Here is a 15,801-nt window from a genome sequence, read left to right as displayed (position 1 = left end):
TGACGTAATTTCAAGGCTATATAGACCATGTCTTTTGCATACATATGTCGGCCTCGTCGAGACGTCGACGACAACAATTCAGGGACCAATGGAGAAATATAACTTAACGAACATGATTACTTTTGTTTGACAAGAGAAAAAAAGATCTCTATCCCCCAACATTATATTGACCAATTATTTATTTTTGGAAAGAAAACAAAATCCAAAAACAACATCAAATCCCGACACGTGGCTTCAGAAGAGTACACAAGAAACGTGGATTATTATTAGCTTTAAATCGTCGCATTATCAGTATTTGTCACACGGCTCTGACTCGCTTCTTTTGGTGTCATTATACTTCCGACATCACTTAAACTCATACTTAACCGTGTTCATCATATCATGTTTTTGTTCTAGTATGTAGATTTGCACAGTAACAACTAACAACAATACATCCCACCACGTATGATTGGGCTTTGAGCCATCCCATAACCGTGTAATAATAGCATCTTCTATATAAGCGCAATGGTTTGATTTGGCTTTCAGCCCTCTTAACCGTCTAATAAAGGCATCATTTGTTTGTTTTATTTGTTTCTGCTTTTGTTACATAACATTTATCAGTAAAACTGTAAAAATAAATGATCTTTGTGGAGTATCATATAGCAAGGAAACTACCCCACTGTACCAATAATCTTCTACGGTTAATTTTATATTTAGTAACCAATATAAATTCTAAGTCCAACAAAGTTACAATATTGTTTACCATATATCTTTACAATAAAAATACATCAAGTTATAACATTTCCGTCATAATTCAACTCGATTCACGTAAGCTCAATTCTAAATTCAACAGTTCTATACGTATAACCTAAATTTATAGAAGAAAAAAAAATTATGTTTAAAAAAAAAAACATTTACACGGTATCCCAAAAAGAATCAGAACTCATACAATACAACAGGAGACAACAACAATTGAAAATTTACTGCTACACATTTCTCTCCACACTATAAAAGTACAATCCCCAAAAAAAACACATCAATCAACACTTTAGCCTCTCCCTTTCATTCTCTCTACACTAATCCACATGATTCTTCTTCCAATACAAAGCAGCAGCCATGGCAGAAGCACTTAAAGCTCATATCAAAGAAACCAAGATAAACAGCTAATTGATCTTCTTTGGATCATTCAGAACAAACTCTGCATACAGATCCTTCAAAGCAATCACAACCGTCGTTATCAACGGTCCCATTATCGCTCCCTGCAACAACAACAACAATAAACATTACAAAATCGCCAATTTTTAGTTTCGGAATCCCAAAAGATCCAATCTTTTATTTTTGTTACCTCGAGAGCAGAAGGAAACAGAGTCACTCCACCAATGATACTTAGTCCAGTAATGTAAGCATTAGACCCTGGAATGTCATCTTGAATCTCTGAAGCACCATACTCCATCAACACAAGATGAGCCACAGATAAAGTCACTGCAACAATGTATCTTCCTTCTAGCACGAGCTGCAATGCCGCTGGAATAGTGGCGAACCAGTAAGGGAAAATGGGTAACAAAGCACTGATGAAGGCGAGAACAGTCGACATGTAAAGGAAATGTATATTGTATAGTCTAAACAATAGCCAAGTGAGACATCCTTGGAAGAAGGCGATTTCAGCTGTTGCTAATAACACGCCAGAGATCGCTAAGTCTAGGACTTCGACACATCTGTTTCTAGCACTTGGATTGATCGGGAGCATGTTCATGACTTGCTCAGTAACACCACCTGATTCAGATGTGATTAGAATGTATAGAACCCAAATGAAAACCATCAGCTGAGAGACAAAGTTAAAGAACTCAGCTGCTCCCCAGATAATAGAGTTTCCAATAGAGAAAACGAACTTAGCTCCTCCCCCAACAACCGATGCACTGCTTGAGAAAACACGTTGCGATACATCCATTCCTTTAACAGCAAAGCCTTTAGCTTTCTCTACTAAATCTTCTCTTGTGATAATAAGCTCCCTGAAGATGACATCAACCTCCGAGTAGATCTGACTCCATTCTTTGTTCTTAACCCGAGTCCTCAAACTCATGAGCTTCTCTGTATAAGGAGACGGAGTTATAAGGGCAGTGGATGGCGTTGACGTGTTCTGAGGATGCCCGATCACAAAATGCTTAATCCCAGTGACTAACTCCGTCATATTATACTGCATTGCCAAACTATCAATCTGCTCAGAAACTGTTTCATAGAACTTCGTAGTGTACATATCTACCATTCCAGGGACATCATTCTCATCCATCCATTGCTTAATCCCAATCTTCTCAGCGTAATTACTCTCTTCAACATGAGACTTGAGAGAATAAACAGCGTCTTTCCCTTCAACACCGATCTTATAAGAGAAGAAGATGACACCAGTCAATGATCCAACAATCATAAGCACAATCAAACCAATAGCAACAATTGTATTCAATCTCTTCATGATCCCTCTAGTGAAATAAGCAGTGAAATGGCTTCTCCTGAAACTGTTACTCCTCAGAGAAGAAACAACAGAGAGAGTCGAATCAACATTCTTGGAACTAAACAAGAAACCTAAAGAGAGTATCACAAGAGACCCAATTCCACCAATCCTCTCGTAAGCAATCACAAACACACCAAAAGAGACCAACCATTTAACAAGTTTCGAAAACCCAGTACCGTTCTTCTTCCTCGTCCTCTTAGGTTTCGATCTCCTTAGAAAAACCCTAAAGCATAGGTTTTTAATATCCACGATGGAACCGATGAAGACATTGAAAACAGAGACGGGAACAGCGAGGACAACTTCCGTCAACCCTAATTTCAAGGGCTCGCTCCAGAAATCAACAAGGGTTTCTTGAATACCTCTCAAAGGGATCGAACAAAGGATCGCCCATTGAATCGGTCTTAGATACTCTTGTAATAGCCTCCCGACGAAATACACAACACAAATGGCGAAAACGAGACCAGCGTGAGCCATTGCTATGTAGATAGCGAGACGGGCTTGTGAATCAACGGCTGATAAAGATGTTTTGTTGCTTGATTCTTCTCCCCCATCTCCGGGAGGTTTACGAGACGGTGGGGGCTCCGATGAAGAAGAAGACGGAGGGTCTTGAGGTTTACGGGTTGAAGCGGAACGAAACATCTCTTGCCACGCGAGGTTCGTGGGGATCGAAGGTTTCGTCTCCGTGTCGTACGGGACCAATTCCATCAAATTGAATCCCTCCAAGTTACGATTTTTTGAAATTTCTTTGAAGAGAGAAGAATTGGAGAGAGAGAGAGAGAAAGAGATGTTTCAGATAATTTATTTGTTTTTTTTTTTTTTTTTTAATATTCTCAGATGATATTATTGAATGTTATGATTGAGACATTAATGGAGGAGAGAAACTATCTTAGTAAAGTTGTAATGACGGAAGTGCCCTAACCGACGACATTGTCTGTAACCACGACTGCTCCAAATTCTTCTACTTTACTAATTTGATGGTCTAATTCTGGAATTAAAATCGGTAGTTGTAGAGGATAATCCAGATAAATAAAGGAAAAGTTTATGAACTTATTCGATATTTGAGATTTTGTGTGACTTGGTTCAATTGACGACCGATCGATACAAGTCGTGTGAACTAATAAAATGCATGTCACATGCCTTGAACATGCATGACACAACACAACAAAGCAGAGATATCTCTAACGCAAGTCACAATCTAACACGTTCTCCTGTCTGTGTTCTATTGTGTTTAATAGAAAGAAAGATATTTTATATACTTACACACAAAACGTGATTACCATCTTTTTTTTTTGGCACATATATATATATATATATAGTTGCATTTCTTGATTACAAAATTATACTATTATACCGACATTTCGATTGAAGTTTTCTATCAGGAAATTTTGTTGGGAAAGGATAATTTAAAAGCTTTAACATACGTATGATCAAGAGTTAATCCCAAACACAAAAGAAGAGTTTAGTGTGCCTGAACTTGAGTCATGAGGTCAAGTGGTAGCAGAGATTTGAAGAAGAAGAGATTAATGCATTATGCATGAAACCTGAATTCTTCTATTAAACATATACAAAATCTTTTAAAAAAGTTCATTCAAATATTTTAATTTAGATGCTATTTCCTCTTTTGTTAAAGATACTTTTGTTTGATTAATATAATTGTAGATGCTTTAAAAAATTATTCCAAATCATTATGTTTTGATGAGATATGCCAACTCTGGAGTTTCTTCACCATCTATCTCATTATTAGACGGCTGGTATAGATCGGGCAGACCACTTAACATATTAGGCTGATTCAAATGGGCCGTATCAAAAGGCTCGTGAATCTCTCTGCCTGTGAATTTACATACTTGTACTTGCATATATTTCACTTGTTCCGGTTCAAACAAATTTCGCCAAAAGGGATATGCTTTTATAAACCAAACAGGACCCGGGGGACCTAACTATATCGGTGTTTATGTTGCAATCATAAAAAATATAGACAGAATTTAAAGTGGTGGATCCACAAATCTTAACATTTTATTAGAATAAGAGGTTAAATTTAGGAAAAGTTTATACAAAGATACGATGACGTTGCCATGCAAGCTTTTTGTTTATTGCGTTAGGCCCCCTCCAAAAGTTTGTTGAGACTTGGATATCTTGAAATTAAAGCTTCTCGTTATCGAGGTCAAGCGTACATGTTAAGTCACTTTTATTCGTAATATAGCTTTACGTATCAAATTTTTCATCACTCAATTAAAAAAAATTACTCATTATGTAGTGATGTGTTAACTTATACGTATGACACACCTAACGCAAGCTATTGCTATATTTTATCATTTGGCTAACTAACCCTACTTTCTCCTTTTTTTCTTGGTAGGTTGTGGAACTAATTAACGCTACTCTTCCCAAATATGACTATGAGCAAACAATATTAGTGCTATGTTTCTACGACAGTATGTTGCGTCTACAATGCCATATTTGTGAATTCTGATCACAAAAGAGGTAGTTCTTTAATGTCAAAACTCAAAAATACATAAGACACTTCAATGACTTTAACTTTGTTAAGTAGAGAGGCACTCTCGTAAATATATAAAAATATACCGTTAAAATCTCAATGTATTGCGCATTAAACCTCGTACCGATCTGATAAATTTGTTTTTTGATCAATGAAGCCACCAATTGGACGTTGAGGAAATCAACACGTGGCAGCTTACACAATCGACAATTTTCTCAAGAGAAACAAAAAAATCCCTCAAAATTTTCTTAATTTTCGAGAAAAAATGAAAAATTCAAAAAAGATATCGCAATGAAACTGCGTTTTCAAGCAAACTACTAAATTGTTTTTTTTTCTTTTTTTTTTTCTTTCATCTCTCTCTCTTCTCTATAAGGGCTCTGCCTCTTCTACACCAGCCGAAACAATCATACCATGACATTAAAGTCCAAAAAAAATAAATACATTTTCGTATTTTTGATTTAAAGTAAAGTTTTTTTTGTTTTCCTCTCACCCATTAAAAATGGAAAATGTGATCTGGGTTTTTCATAGAAAGGATTGAAACAATTTTTGATTTTTCATCTTCTTCTCCTTGTGTGTGTAAATGGGTCTGGTTGATTCTTTGTTTGGAAAAGATGCTAGGAAATTTCTCAAAAGGAAAGATAGTGATGCTGCAGAAGCAGGTACGTGAATTATTATTATGAATCTGTTTCATCATCTTCTTCATTTTACAATTTTTCCTATAAAAAAAGATCAGATTTTTAATGGTAAAACATGATGCTTTTATTTTCACATTGTCTCTGTTCTTCATCTGCTTTGATCGGATTGTTAAGGGTTTGTTTCCGTTTTGGTTTGATCAGGTTTGATTGATCTGATTGTGTTTTTTTTCTTCTGTTTTCTTTTGATTTGCAGGGAGAGCTTTGGAGGAACTCAGAAGTTCATTATACAATGAGCTTAAAACATCAGAAGGAGCTAAAAGGCAACAGCAGAGATTTTGTGGCCCTGTTGTTGCAATGTCCTTCAATTTCATTGTTGCTGTTGGCATCATCCTCGCCAATAAACTAGTAATCCCGAATTCCATATTCCAAATTCTTTTTAATTTTTTGTTCTCTGTTTTGGCCATGTCATAGTGATTTGTATGGTTGAATTTTGCAGGTAATGGGAAGAGTTGGATTCAATTTTCCAATCTTTCTAACATTGATTCACTATACTGTTGCTTGGATTCTTTTAGCTTTCTTCAAGTCTCTCTCTTTGCTTCCAATGTCTCCTCCATCAAAGACTACACCTTTCTCCTCTCTCTTCTCTCTTGGAGCTGTCATGGCCTTTGCTTCTGGACTCGCTAATACCAGTCTCAAACACAACAGGTTCGTAGCTCAATGCCTCAATCCATATTTGAAACAGAGCTATTGCTCAAAATTGACCTTTAATAGCCCTGTTTCATATTTGAAAGCTTTGGTTTTTGTTTCCAGCGTTGGATTCTATCAGATGGCTAAGATCGCAGTGACACCAACAATTGTTCTTGCAGAGTTTGTTCTTTTCAAGAAAACCATTTCTTCCACAAAGGTATTACTTGAGTTTTTTTGTACATCAAGTATCATTACATATATTTTGGTGCTTACTCTGTTTTGGGGTTTTGTTTTGTCCTCACACAACAGGTCATGGCATTAGCTGTAGTATCTCTAGGGGTGGCAATTGCGACAGTGACAGATCTAGAATTTAATTTGTTTGGCGCATTGGTAGCTGTTGCTTGGATTATCCCAAGTGCCATCAATAAAATCCTCTGGTCTAATCTTCAACAACAAGCTAATTGGACTGCCCTAGCGTAAAAATACTAATTCTCTAGCTCTCTTTTACTTTTACTTATGGCTTAAGCAATACAAGTCTCTTAATAGTAAACTCTTCACTGAACGTAGATTGATGTGGAAGACAACGCCATTTACCGTCTTCTTCTTATTGGCTCTCATGCCATGGCTTGACCCACCTGGAGTTTTACTGTTCAAATGGGATTTAGGTAACTCTTCCGCAATCCTCATCTCGGCTCTTCTCGGCTTTCTTCTCCAATGGTCTGGTGCACTCGCTCTCGGGTTAGTAGTCTTTTGTTCTTTGCTTCGTTTTGAAGATCACTCTTGAGTTTGATAAAATGTCAGTGTGGATTTGGTTTGGTTTAGCTAAGATGCTAGAGTTTGTTGTTTCTTACAGGGCAACCTCGGCAACATCTCATGTAGTATTAGGGCAATTCAAGACATGTGTGATCTTGCTTGGGGGTTACGTTATCTTCGGGTCCGATCCTGGCTTCATCAGCATCTGCGGCGCTGTGGCAGCTCTTGTCGGCATGTCTGTCTACACGTGGCTCAATCTTCCGGGGAAATCAATCGATCACATCTCAAGCAAGCAGCTTCCAAAACAAAACATTACTATTTCAAAACCTAAAGCCGAGGCTGACGACGGAGGAGGAGAGACCGGAGTAGCCGTAGTTTCTATTGATCCAATTCACTCCAAGACTACAACTGCAAATATCGTATAGTTTTATATTTTTGTTAGATGCCAAACATTAAAAAAAAAAAGAGTTTAGTTTGTAACAATGGTTTAATCTCGAACTAGTTTAGTAAATAATAAAATACAGATTTTGATTTATTAATGTGACATGTTTAGATATATACACTATATTAATTAATTATTCATTTGGCTAGTGGTCTGACTGGTTATAGACAAAAATATTTTTCAAAAACATGCAATTAATTTTATATTTACTTAATTCATAAATAGTTTTGGAGTATAACTCGGTCTTTTTATAATATGAGGTCCAATTAGTAAAATAAATAAACTTTATGTGCATTTTCTGTAATTTCAGTAATCTTAATGTACTTAAGTAAAAATATACAAGAACCGGGTAGTCGGTATAAAAGCGGGATGATCCGGACCTGGATCCGAACCCGGATTTGTGCGAGATTTCGACTGTCGTTAACCAAATCTTTCATCTGTGAACGTTTTTTCTCGATTTGCGTTGCGACTTTTATAAGTTTTCCTCTGTACGCCGGCGAGTGGGATTATAAAAGGACTCACTCAGTGAGTCGACGATCGAGTTGCGTAGAGATGGGGATGGGAAGTAACGGCGAATTGAAGTATGAGATCTCTCAGAACGCGTACATCAAACTCGTTCTCCACTCGCTGCGACACAAGACGGCGGCGGTCAACGGAGTCTTAATCGGAAGAGTCAGCCCTAAGGACGACGGAGTTGTAGAGATCTCAGATTCTGTGCCGCTCTTTCACTCTAACCTTGCTCTCCTCCCTCCTCTTGAGATCTCCCTCATCATGGTCCGTATCTCTTCTTCTTATGCTCCCTGATTCGAATTGAATTTGATCTTGCTAGCTCTGAAATTGAATTCTGGATGAGACTATGATCTGACTGCGTTAGTATAGATATTGAATTACGGAATTTGGAATTTTTAGTTCGTGTACTTGAAATGTGGTTGCAGCTGTGTATGCTATCATTAGCAAGTTCTTGTTGTTGATGCTCAGTGAAGTGTTACTGTGTTTCTATTTAAACATGTAAATTTCAGATCTTGAATTGTTTGATCTGTAGCTGTGTTTTTTAAAGTTTCGTGCGAATTGGCAGATGAGAAGATTCCAACATTGTTTTTACATAATCTGAGATTCTGAACTTATGGATTCTGAATCCTTTAAAGAAAAAACTTACGGAATCAGGTAAATTTTTGTTGTGGTAGATTGAGGAGCATTACGTGGCTCAAGGTTTGAGTATTGTTGGATACTTTCATGCGAACGAGAGGTTTGATGATGTTGAGCTCTGTGGTGTGGCTAAGAACATTGGTGATCACATCTCTCGCTATTTCCCTCAGGCACCAATTCTCTTGGTGAATTTCTTATTATCCTTTACTTTCAAGAATATGAGTTTCTTGAATTACTAGGTTCAACCATCTTATGTTGCACCTGTTTGCTGTTTTGTAGTTGAACAGCAAAAAACTTGAAGCCTTGTCAAAGGGTAAAGAGCGAAGCTCTGTGATGCAGGTTGGTATTTCTATTCACAGCAATGTTTGAAAAGCTAAGGATAGCATGGATATGAGATTTAGAAATTAGTCAATTTAGTAAGAGTTTGTTCAGTTAAATTATGGTTTTGGTAGATTGTTATGCCAAATATAAGATCAAGAGAAAAAAAATGTGAAAGACTTAGAAGCTCGACTTTTGTAATATTTGGTAACTTATTGTTGATCCCGGCTCTTGTCTCAATGTTGCATTCATTATTCTTTTAGTTGCACCTTAAGCTTAATTTATAAGATATAAAACATGACCAGACTAGCTAGCTGATTACAGTTCCACACGGTCTACTTCAATCGTGCTAGCAAGTAGCAATAAAAGTTTTCTTCTTGATGCAATCTTTTGCAGCAGTTAAAAGATCTATTTATCATTTTAATTTGGTTTAGTAACAATATATGTTGTATGTATATGATAGCTATGTGTGAAAGATGCTTCTAAGAACTGGAGAATGGTTGGAGCAGATGGAGGAAGCAAGCTACTCTTGAAAGAGCCATCGGCCAATGTAGTTTTGTCAGATTACATCTCATCTGAGAAATGGAAGGACGTCACAGATGTTGATGATCATCTTGATGATGTTACCAAGTAAGTTAGAGATACTCCAACCATAAAAAGAAAAAGCTATGACCTTTATGTATTAGATGGTAATATCTTACTTATATTCACTATAATTGCAGGGACTGGCTAAACCCTGGACTTTTCAACTGATGACGGGTATGCGATATAGCTAAGATAGACTTTTGCTTTCATCTTCTCTCAGTCGAAAAACAAAAAAAAATCTCGGAGACCCTTGTTTAACATTTCCCTTGAATCTTGTTAAAGTATTATCCACTTACGCGACAGAGCTCATTATAAACCTTAGTTTTATCATTTGAATGATATATTTCGGAGCTTGTCCTCGTGATCAATTTTCTTATCTCTTTGGTTGCATTTTGATTATATTAGTTGGAAAGAAAGCTCTTCTTTATTTGGCTATTGTTTTTAAACTTACACAAAGTACATAGTTAAATACTGAAGAACATGAAACCAAATCTAGTGCTTTACATTGCTTGAATTACTTTTAGTTGGTACACATTATAAACCTTAGTTTTATCATTTGAATCATATATTTTGGAGCTTGTCCTCGTGATCAGTTTTCTTATCTCTTTGGTTGCATTTTGATTATATTGAAAAGCTCTACTTTATTTGGCTATCGACTTACAAAGTACGTAGTTAAATACTGAAGAACATGAAACCAAATCTAGTGCTTTACATTGCTTGAATCCCTTAGCTCCATAGGGAGAGTACTTACCGATTACCAAAGCCCTTTCCGAGACAAACAATCACCCCTTTCAGGACAACGTTGCATCTACATCAATCTTAGAACACGGGACAACCTTTAACAACAACACCTTTGGCCGTTGGGCAATGGGCCAGAGGACAATGGTCTGTATTCTCAAGCCCCCACCAATCAGGTAAGCTTATATCATTGTTCTGAAATGCAAAGAATATCAACACTCCCATGATCGCAGTACCTGCATCAAGCGCTGCAGAGAGGATATAGTTGTGCCTCGCCCACCAACTTTTGAACCTCCTGAAGATGTAGTAGTTGAAGATAACCCCAACGATAGCCCAGGACCAGTAATGCACAGCCTTGGCTTGTGGCATTGCGCTTACTGCAGAGAAGATCAACGGAATATGGATCTGTTTTAGCCATTTCTTCTCTGGGAACTTCTTCGATAGATACCAGAAGGGAACTGGAGCGAGGAGACCGATAAGGAAGAACCAGTTCATCCCAGGATAGATACCCTCTTTAGTAAACATTCTCCCTGGACCAATCACTCCCCATATGATCGATGCATTGTAGAACACTTCATCTCCAGGACAAGTCCATGGACTACCGACCGGGAGCAAATCCGTGTTACATATGTTCTCGACGGATGTAATGAGCCACCAGGTTGTTCCGAAGCAGACAGTTGATGCAACAACAGTCGCAACAAGCTGGACGATGAACATTGATCTTGGAGGAATCTTCATGTAGTGACCAAGCTTAAAGTCTCCTACAAAGTACAAGGCTTGAGACATACTGATGTATCCGTAAGTCTTGAAAGCGACGTTGGCTAGTGGCCTTCCTGGGTATAAGTACCCGATGATCAGTTCGGTGATAACATTAAGACCCATTTGCTGATTCGTAGTTGCTTGGATAACTCCGATAGGCAATGTGAAGAACAAGGCAATGGCGCACGCGAGTATAAGACCCCACCATGGAAGCTGAAGCTGTTTGTCAAAGCCCTCACAAGCATAGAGTGCGAAAGCAAAGGAAATAATGAGAATCGTGACGAACCACCATTGAGGTACTGATTGATAATTCTTCTTCATCAATCTCGAATGCACATCTCCGTACTTGTCCTTTGTTGCTGTCTTTGCCTTCTTCCACATTCCCCATATAAACCTTAAGATACAAAACACAAAAGAAGCTTAGAGAGGGAGAGTCATAATCAAATCAGTTATACAAAAGATGTAGAAAGATCCTTACTTTCCATCATACAGGGCAACATGAGAGATGGTAGCGAAAAGAGAACCGAAACTGAGTCCATAGAGCAGAGCAAACATGACACTCAAATAGAGTTTGCTGTAATCGTTGTAAGCGTCAAGATTGATATCGAAGTTCTTCTCATTGAGGATACGGGTAATGTTATAGGAATGTCCAGTATGATCAAAGGTTTGTGAAGTGTAGAAAGGAAACTTCTGTGCATCATAAGCATTAGTCCAGTAGAAGATAGGTAGAACAATGTATAAGAAGATGAAGAATCCGGCGAAGAAATTGGCAATGGCAAAGAATGGTACAGCCAATGGACTGCCTAAGAAACCAGCAACTGTGGACCAGTCAAGACCAAACGAACCAATTCCTAAACCCTTGAGCCCCGAGCCGATTATCTGAGCGGTCACTGAGCTTTTCCATATCCAGCAAACAAATGAAATTGCGGAAATGGAAGGGAAAAGGTACCCAGGGATTATGTAGTAAGCAAAGCTGATGCTAAAGACAATGAGGAAGAATCTTACCCTTGTTTGTTGCCCTTTTTGTAAATCCTCCTTCTCGTGTAAAGCTCTGTTACAACATAGCCAAAAACCAAAAGCCAGATTAAGACTTGAGAGAAAGATAAAAAGAGTCACATATATACATATATATATTCGGATCAAAACAAACCTAAAGAGTGAGACTTGAACCAAATTGGACGGCCACCACATATACGGCGAGTCCACGAGGAACTTCCTGAAAATTCCAGCCCATCCATATCCCAACAACTGCAAAGGAAACGATTGTTAAAGAGCACAAATCGGTATAAGATTGATTCTTCATACATACCAAAAAAAAAAAGATTTTAAGAACTTAAAACTGCAAGAAAATAATCAAGATTCAGTTAAAATAAAATAATTAACACTGTTATATATTCACAAAGAAAAAAAAATTCTAAATTTTAAGATTTAAAAATGGAAGAAAATAATTATAGAAACATAAGGATAATAGCTATTTTTTTGGCTTCTGTTTTATATCCACCCATTAATAACAGTGATATATAACAATTTTGAAGACATGTAATAATAATATATACCTGAGTAGTTTGTGTGAGCAACATCGCCGCGGCAACATTGAGTTGACGGTGGTAAAATGCTTTAACGATGGTAATAATATTCGTGGCGTAAGCTCCACCAGCTCCTGTATTAGCAAATATAGTAATGAGGACGTGTTCCTTCATACTGAACGGACCAGGGTTCAACGACCACGACCAGTTCGTCCCGGGGAACCCGAATTTCTTGGTCGGAAGCGTCGCAGCCATGAGTTTTCCGAGAGGAAGGGTCACGATCTGAGCCGCAACGGAAGACACCCAAAGCTGGTTTGACCGGAAACTAAAGAACTGGTTCACGAACGCAAGCAATATGCAAGAGAAAAGACCAAGAAACCATGTCCGAAACGTTAGAACCGGTATTGATGGATCGTCGGTTATCGGTACAGTTAACCGGACTTCTTCAATCGGGTTATCATTCTCGTCCTCCTCCTCTTCTTCTCCTGCACGTTAAAAAGTACATACATGTAAAGAATGGAAACTAAACCGGTATAAACCGAGAGAACAGAGAGATATGTTACCGTTGATTATGATCTTGGACTCGTGTTTATCGTCGGATGGTTTTGGTTCATCGAAAACGCTCGTCATTTGTTATGTCTTCAAGCTCCTTTTTCCGTCTTTCACGATGGTTTTATTGTTGAAACCGAGGTTTGTCTCCGGCGACAGTGACCGGACTTTCTAGCCCTCGATAAACCAGCCGGAAGTTTAAAAAAGGAGCCTGAAAAAAATTAAAGATTACGATGACGTTTTTGTCAAGCCCAAAAGCAATTGTGTGTGAATATTACTTCATTTTATAGAGAGACTTTACACCGCATGAATTTTTTTTTGTTTTTACCGTTTTACTATAATTAAGGTTACGAAGGACGTAAACTAAGGATCCGTTTTCTTTGGGTTTTTTTGAAACTGTTTAAAATTTTTTGTGACTTTTAACTGATTCAGAAATTAGTAAACTGTTTTCGAATCTTCAACACGGTCAACTCTAGATTCTATGTTTAATCAAAAGTAACTTAATTGAATCATATAGACTGGAATCTTATCAAAAATACTTGCACACAGTAAGAAAACAAGAAAAAGAAAAAAAGAGAGAGAGAGAGAGAGTGTACATATGCAAAATGACATATACTGATATACATACTCTCTATAAGACGTAAATGAAGCGTAAAAATCCTTGATAATTAAGAGGTTGAGACTTGAGACCTATTGAAACCTAACATTCTTTCTTGAGATAGGCCATGATGGTCATGTCAATTACGCTTGCTAGTGTGTCTCTGAATTCAGGTCTATGTTAACTGAAAAGGTTAATTAGTAGTTATATATATATATATATATATATATATTCAACAATTCAGTTTTATGTTTTCGAGTTTCCAAAAATTGTTTTGTTATTGAAAATATACTAACAAGTATAATATAGAGGTTATTTATCGACTTACTAAAACCAGCATTTAGTTTTAATTAGCTTCTTCTCTTTTTCTTTGTTCCATTATTTGAGTGGTACATACATTCATGTGACTCGCCAAATTCGTCACCAAATTTGAATATCATGTTATTAACAATATCCTATACTGATTTAGAAAACTACGAAAATGAAGTAAAAATGGACTACAAACCCGACCTAACTAAATATTATATGATAATTCAGTTTGATCTAAATTATTCTAAAATTTCAATGAATGTAAATCTTAATAATCATAGGAAAATTACTGGCAAGAAACTATTGACCTCAGAAAAAGAGAATTTATACATCGTATAACATAACAAATATAAGGTTTTGAAGTTTTATGTGGGAACTTACTTGTGAATTCTCTACTCGTGGTTAGGTCGTGATCACAAACCGTAACTCGCAATCACAGGGCTTTAGAGAATAGTGTAAACTGTAAAGAGATCCTCCAAGAAGATGGCATCTTTATAGGATGAGAAGATAATATCTATTCTCCAGGATATCTTTTATTGCAGTTATTGCAGATTCTTCTGTTTCTATAAATAGATTCCAGAATCGTTAGCGTTTTTGACTTTTTGATTCTGTTTTCTATTTTTGTAAAAAGTCCATGCATGATAAACTTTTGAACTGTCTAGGTTCATTTTGACGTTACTTTTTGCCAGCTCTAACGATTTTGATATTGATTCATCTTTAATTCGGTAAAATTGCTATTGCCAGCTCTATTACCATATGTATTACTTGATTATCTTGTCACAAGCTAATCTCAAAGACTAAAGGAATATGGTTTAAGGGTCTTGTCAACTTGACATGTCCTCATCAAAACATAATGTAAAGACGTGAGTCAAATGAATTCGTAATTTTATAAGGTATATCCCACACTCCTACACATGAGTTTGATGTACGTAGAACTTCTTAAATATTGAATCCTCTGTCTCATTTGATGTTTGAAATCATGTGTAACAACTTTTGGCACGATTAGCATTATATGTTTATTAGCTTTCGCAACTAAATTCTTGAATATGGTTTTTCTAGCCGTCATGTGAAAATGATGTAGCTAATAAATATGGTCTTCTTTTTATGTAAAACACCGACTCAAAGGTAACTCCAACAAGCAAAACATGAATGTTTTAAGTATTTATACAAATATAAATTGTGTTCAGCCAAATTGATGGGTAATCTTCTATATAATAATTAAAGAGGTGAGGTGATGATAATTTTATAGTAATTACATAAAACCCCATATAATAATAATACAATGAATTAGCAACTACTAGTCTACTACATTTATCTCAGAACCACTAATTACATACGTGACTTATATATTATTTGCCTTAGTGAGATTGATAGAGCCGATATCAACTCAGCTTGTTCGCACAAGACACACAATATGAATAGCAATACATTTTCTCGATCCATTTCACACGATGCTACGAGATAAGGTGCTTTCGTGTCAAAAAGATTACGACAATGTTGATTATAACTTCCGTTGACTGAGGGGCTCGAAATTGACGAAACCATTAATTACCAAATGATATGAGCAAGTTCTCTTCATTTTTAGTTTCTTTTTTTTCTCGGTCCCAAAAAAAAAAAATGATAATAGCAACTTGTTAGAAAAAGACGATGAACAAGTTTGAGAGTTGGACCACTGAAAATCCAATTTATACCCAACCAATGGTTCTACTTTTAGTGGAAAAAACTTAGGTCAACCATTTTTGTCAACTTCGCCAATATGTTTTTCAACTCCTTGGTGCCA

At 36.7% G+C, this 15,801-nt stretch overlaps 4 protein-coding genes across 7 annotated transcripts; 2 read left to right on the top strand and 2 right to left on the bottom strand.

The window, feature by feature from the left end:
* Positions 1-852: 852 nt before the first annotated feature.
* LOC104726141 (uncharacterized) lies at positions 853-3,560 on the bottom strand. The gene is made up of 2 exons (XM_010444934.2): positions 1,325-3,560; positions 853-1,238 (listed from the first exon to the last, which is right to left on the bottom strand). The coding sequence occupies exons 1-2, from the start codon at positions 3,188-3,190 to the stop codon at positions 1,143-1,145; spliced, it is 1,962 nt and encodes a 653-aa protein (XP_010443236.1). The 5' UTR covers positions 3,191-3,560; the 3' UTR covers positions 853-1,142.
* A 1,524-nt stretch (positions 3,561-5,084) lies between these two features.
* LOC104726140 (nucleotide-sugar uncharacterized transporter 2) lies at positions 5,085-7,590 on the top strand. 2 transcript variants are annotated; one of them, XM_010444933.3, is made up of 7 exons: positions 5,085-5,635; positions 5,865-6,016; positions 6,108-6,316; positions 6,422-6,515; positions 6,608-6,774; positions 6,866-7,036; positions 7,152-7,590. In XM_010444933.3, the coding sequence occupies exons 1-7, from the start codon at positions 5,557-5,559 to the stop codon at positions 7,474-7,476; spliced, it is 1,197 nt and encodes a 398-aa protein (XP_010443235.1). In that variant the 5' UTR covers positions 5,085-5,556; the 3' UTR covers positions 7,477-7,590. The 2 variants fall into 2 exon arrangements, with proteins under 2 accessions (XP_010443235.1, XP_087327821.1); XM_087471695.1 differs by having other exon boundaries at positions 5,374-5,635; positions 6,108-6,515.
* A 256-nt stretch (positions 7,591-7,846) lies between these two features.
* LOC104761642 (ER membrane protein complex subunit 8/9 homolog) lies at positions 7,847-9,910 on the top strand. Its single transcript, XM_010444932.3, has 5 exons — positions 7,847-8,267; positions 8,678-8,824; positions 8,919-8,978; positions 9,421-9,587; positions 9,680-9,910. The coding sequence occupies exons 1-5, from the start codon at positions 7,863-7,865 to the stop codon at positions 9,708-9,710; spliced, it is 810 nt and encodes a 269-aa protein (XP_010443234.2). The 5' UTR covers positions 7,847-7,862; the 3' UTR covers positions 9,711-9,910.
* A 253-nt stretch (positions 9,911-10,163) lies between these two features.
* Positions 10,164-14,745, bottom strand: LOC104726138 (oligopeptide transporter 1). Of its 3 annotated transcripts, none has more exons than XM_087471692.1 (6): positions 14,403-14,745; positions 13,129-13,325; positions 12,596-13,050; positions 12,190-12,287; positions 11,518-12,090; positions 10,164-11,433 (listed from the first exon to the last, which is right to left on the bottom strand). In XM_087471692.1, the coding sequence occupies exons 2-6, from the start codon at positions 13,193-13,195 to the stop codon at positions 10,362-10,364; spliced, it is 2,265 nt and encodes a 754-aa protein (XP_087327818.1). In that variant the 5' UTR covers positions 13,196-13,325; positions 14,403-14,745; the 3' UTR covers positions 10,164-10,361. The 3 variants fall into 3 exon arrangements, with proteins under 3 accessions (XP_087327818.1, XP_087327820.1, XP_087327817.1); XM_087471694.1 differs by lacking the exon at positions 14,403-14,745 and having other exon boundaries at positions 11,518-11,929; positions 12,045-12,090; positions 13,129-13,361; XM_087471691.1 differs by lacking the exon at positions 14,403-14,745 and having other exon boundaries at positions 11,518-12,287; positions 13,129-13,367.
* Between the last annotated feature and the right edge of the window lie 1,056 nt (positions 14,746-15,801).

This window comes from Camelina sativa, chromosome 11, assembly GCF_030686135.1.
Source record: "Camelina sativa cultivar CO46 ecotype springtype chromosome 11, ASM3068613v1".
NCBI classification, from domain to species: Eukaryota; Viridiplantae; Streptophyta; class Magnoliopsida; order Brassicales; family Brassicaceae; genus Camelina; species Camelina sativa.
This window is presented reverse-complemented; position numbering and strand designations above follow the sequence as displayed.

Coding starts and splice junctions, on each gene's coding strand:
- LOC104726138 (XM_087471691.1), bottom strand. CDS start 13,195: ATGACGAGCGTTTTCGATGAACCAAAACCATCCGACGATAAACACGAG. Junction 13,051..13,128: donor GTCCAAGATCATAATCAACG/GTAACATATCTC, acceptor TTTAACGTGCAG/GAGAAGAAGAGGAGGAGGAC. Junction 11,434..11,517: donor GTTGCCCTGTATGATGGAAA/GTAAGGATCTTT, acceptor TTGTATCTTAAG/GTTTATATGGGGAATGTGGA.
- LOC104761642 (XM_010444932.3), top strand. CDS start 7,863: ATGATCCGGACCTGGATCCGAACCCGGATTTGTGCGAGATTTCGACTG. Junction 8,825..8,918: donor CTCAGGCACCAATTCTCTTG/GTGAATTTCTTA, acceptor GCTGTTTTGTAG/TTGAACAGCAAAAAACTTGA. Junction 8,979..9,420: donor AGCGAAGCTCTGTGATGCAG/GTTGGTATTTCT, acceptor TGTATATGATAG/CTATGTGTGAAAGATGCTTC.
- LOC104726141 (XM_010444934.2), bottom strand. CDS start 3,190: ATGGAATTGGTCCCGTACGACACGGAGACGAAACCTTCGATCCCCACG. Junction 1,239..1,324: donor TGTTTCCTTCTGCTCTCGAG/GTAACAAAAATA, acceptor TTGTTGTTGCAG/GGAGCGATAATGGGACCGTT.
- LOC104726140 (XM_087471695.1), top strand. CDS start 5,557: ATGGGTCTGGTTGATTCTTTGTTTGGAAAAGATGCTAGGAAATTTCTC. Junction 5,636..5,864: donor TAGTGATGCTGCAGAAGCAG/GTACGTGAATTA, acceptor TTTGATTTGCAG/GGAGAGCTTTGGAGGAACTC. Junction 6,775..6,865: donor GCTAATTGGACTGCCCTAGC/GTAAAAATACTA, acceptor CACTGAACGTAG/ATTGATGTGGAAGACAACGC.